This window comes from Emiliania huxleyi (assembly GCF_000372725.1).
Source record: "Emiliania huxleyi CCMP1516 chromosome Unknown EMIHUscaffold_121, whole genome shotgun sequence".
In the NCBI taxonomy this organism is placed as follows: Eukaryota; Haptophyta; order Isochrysidales; family Noelaerhabdaceae; genus Emiliania; species Emiliania huxleyi.
In genome coordinates this window covers 437,765-439,982 of record NW_005201381.1, presented here as the reverse complement: position 1 = coordinate 439,982, position 2,218 = coordinate 437,765, and the positions used below count along the sequence as shown (strand labels likewise).

At 55.5% G+C, this 2,218-nt stretch overlaps 1 protein-coding gene across 1 annotated transcript; it reads right to left on the bottom strand.

The window, feature by feature from the left end:
• Positions 1-1,711: 1,711 nt before the first annotated feature.
• Positions 1,712-2,194, bottom strand: EMIHUDRAFT_225135 (hypothetical protein; the record flags this gene model as incomplete). Its single annotated transcript, XM_005790219.1, has 2 exons — positions 1,712-2,017; positions 2,117-2,194. Coding segments are annotated over 2 exons (384 nt in total), but the record flags the coding sequence as incomplete, so codon positions are not given.
• Positions 2,195-2,218: the final 24 nt, after the last annotated feature.

Sequence of the window (2,218 nt, the reverse complement as noted above, 5' to 3'; positions counted from 1 at the left end):
TCCAGGTGCTTTTTGCACTGTTTTGCCCATGGCCACAGGCGGCGTAAGCCATCTGCTCCAGGTGCTTTTTGCACTGTTTTGCCCATGTCCACAGGCGGCGTAAGCCATCTGCTCCAGGTGCTTTTTGCACTGTTTTGCTCATGGAGCAAGTGGCTGAAGCCACCTGCATTTTTGTGCAAAAGGCTCTAAAATGGCCGAAATCCCTGGTGGCGCACGTGGCGATTGCCACGTGTGCCTCGGCTAAGAGGCCTCTCCAGGCGAGAGTCAGGTGGCACGACGCGAGTCAGGTGGCGTGGAGCCTCCTACCTGGGGACATCTCTCCGCGCTTGTCGCGCCTGATGCGCTCTGCGAGGGGGCCGGGGGTCGTAGTTGTCGTGCTCGAGCGTCGGGAAGACAGCGCGCCTTTGCGACCTTTGTCGGCCCCGAGCTGCCATCCCCAGTACAAGGTGTACCAGTCGCCGCGAGGATAGAACCGCAAGCGTTGACCTTCTTCTTGTGTGTGTGGTGGCGGCGTGCCGTCCTCCCATCTCTCTCTTGGGTTGTCTTGTCTTTTCTTTGAGAGAAAAAATCTTTCAAATCCACGTGAGATAAAAAGGGATGTGCATCCCAGCTCACATTTTCATTTATCATTTTTGAAGCACGACACATTGTCATTGATCGATCAAAAACCCCGCGGTGACGCCGCTTAATTGCCGCTTGGATATATTCTTATTCAAATTTTGGTTTTAAAAACATCAAAGCACTTCATCCAAACACTAGAGCTGTCAAACGTTAAGAGCTGAACAGTGTTGCTGGTGTTACAGTGTTGTTGTTAACAGTAACAACAGAACAACAGTGGGGCTCCCCAACAACAGTAGCTAACGTTAGGCCGGCTGAACAACAACAAGGAAGGCCTGGCAGTGACCCACGACGATCTCCAGCGTCCAGTGCGGGTATTACCCGAAAATACCCGGGAAACCCCAGGTATTTTCGGGGTTTACCCGGGGTTTTTTTTCTGCTTGCTGACCGCTGAACAACAGTAACAACAGTGTAACAAACAGTAACAGCAAAGGCTGGGGTGAACACTTGAACAACGTTAAGGATTTCAGCCAACACTAGCGCAACTGTTAGGCCCAAAGTTAATGTTAAACAGCTCTACTTGTTGAGACGATTTCAGCCAACAATAGTGCAACTCCATGCGATCTCGGATATTTTTTGACCGGAACGCCAAAAAACTACTATGTCTTCGAGTGAAAAGCAATCCGAGCAAAGCCGCGGCCGCAGTGAATTAAAGGCGGTTTTCGAGGGGGGATCTGGAGAATCTGGGAATCTGCTCACCACGGACCCCCACCTCATCGAAAAACTTTTCACTCCAAGACATAGTACTTTTTTAAGGTGCTCTACAAGCTAGGCAAAAGATATGGCATTGCAGGCCATTTAGGGCCCCTTAGACGGTCACTGAGTAGGCCAAAATCCCCACTCCCCACTGGGGCCGGGAGCAACCTTAAGGCGTTTGACAGCTCCACGGGTCAAACACCTCGACAGATGTTAGGCATGGAATGGATTTGAACTTTTCAGGCAAAATTAATCAAATATATCCTAGCGGGTTTGTGATCAAAAATGTTGGGATGGGGATGCCCCCAACCCCCCCCAAACATCCGTCATCCCATGTGTCTGTTATCAGGTGTGTCTTTATTGACTACCTGTGTATTGGCCGTGTAGACCCGCCGCGTCATATGTTCAAGAAGTTCGAGAGGCGGCGCCGGCCCTTCTTCGTCAGCTCGTGGCCGCTACCGAGCGCGTCGAAGACCTTGAGCAGCAGCAGACGCGCCGCGCCATCGGACCACGCCTTGTCGCGCCTCACGATGAGCAGTAGCTCGTCGATGGCGTCCGCCTGTTCCCCCGACACGAGCAGGCGCTGCGCGAGCTCGTACCGCGCGGCGTGGTCGTCTCGGTCCGCCTCGAGCGCCAGGCGGAGCTCGCTGACCGGGCGGCCGCCTTCGGGCGCGTCGACAGCGAGGGCCACCGCTGCGATCGCCTACCGTAGGCGCAGCTGGACACGCTCCGAGCGTGGTGGTGTGAGAGGGGGGGGGGGGGGGGGATCACCCCGCCCGCCGGGATGGCGCGCCTTCCTCACGGGCGGCGCCTCAAGGTCTGCCGCGTGGTTCTTGGTCAGGTCGGCGACGAGGTCCTGCGCTGCAGAGAGCTGGTCGTCCTGCAGCGCGCACAGCGCGAGCCC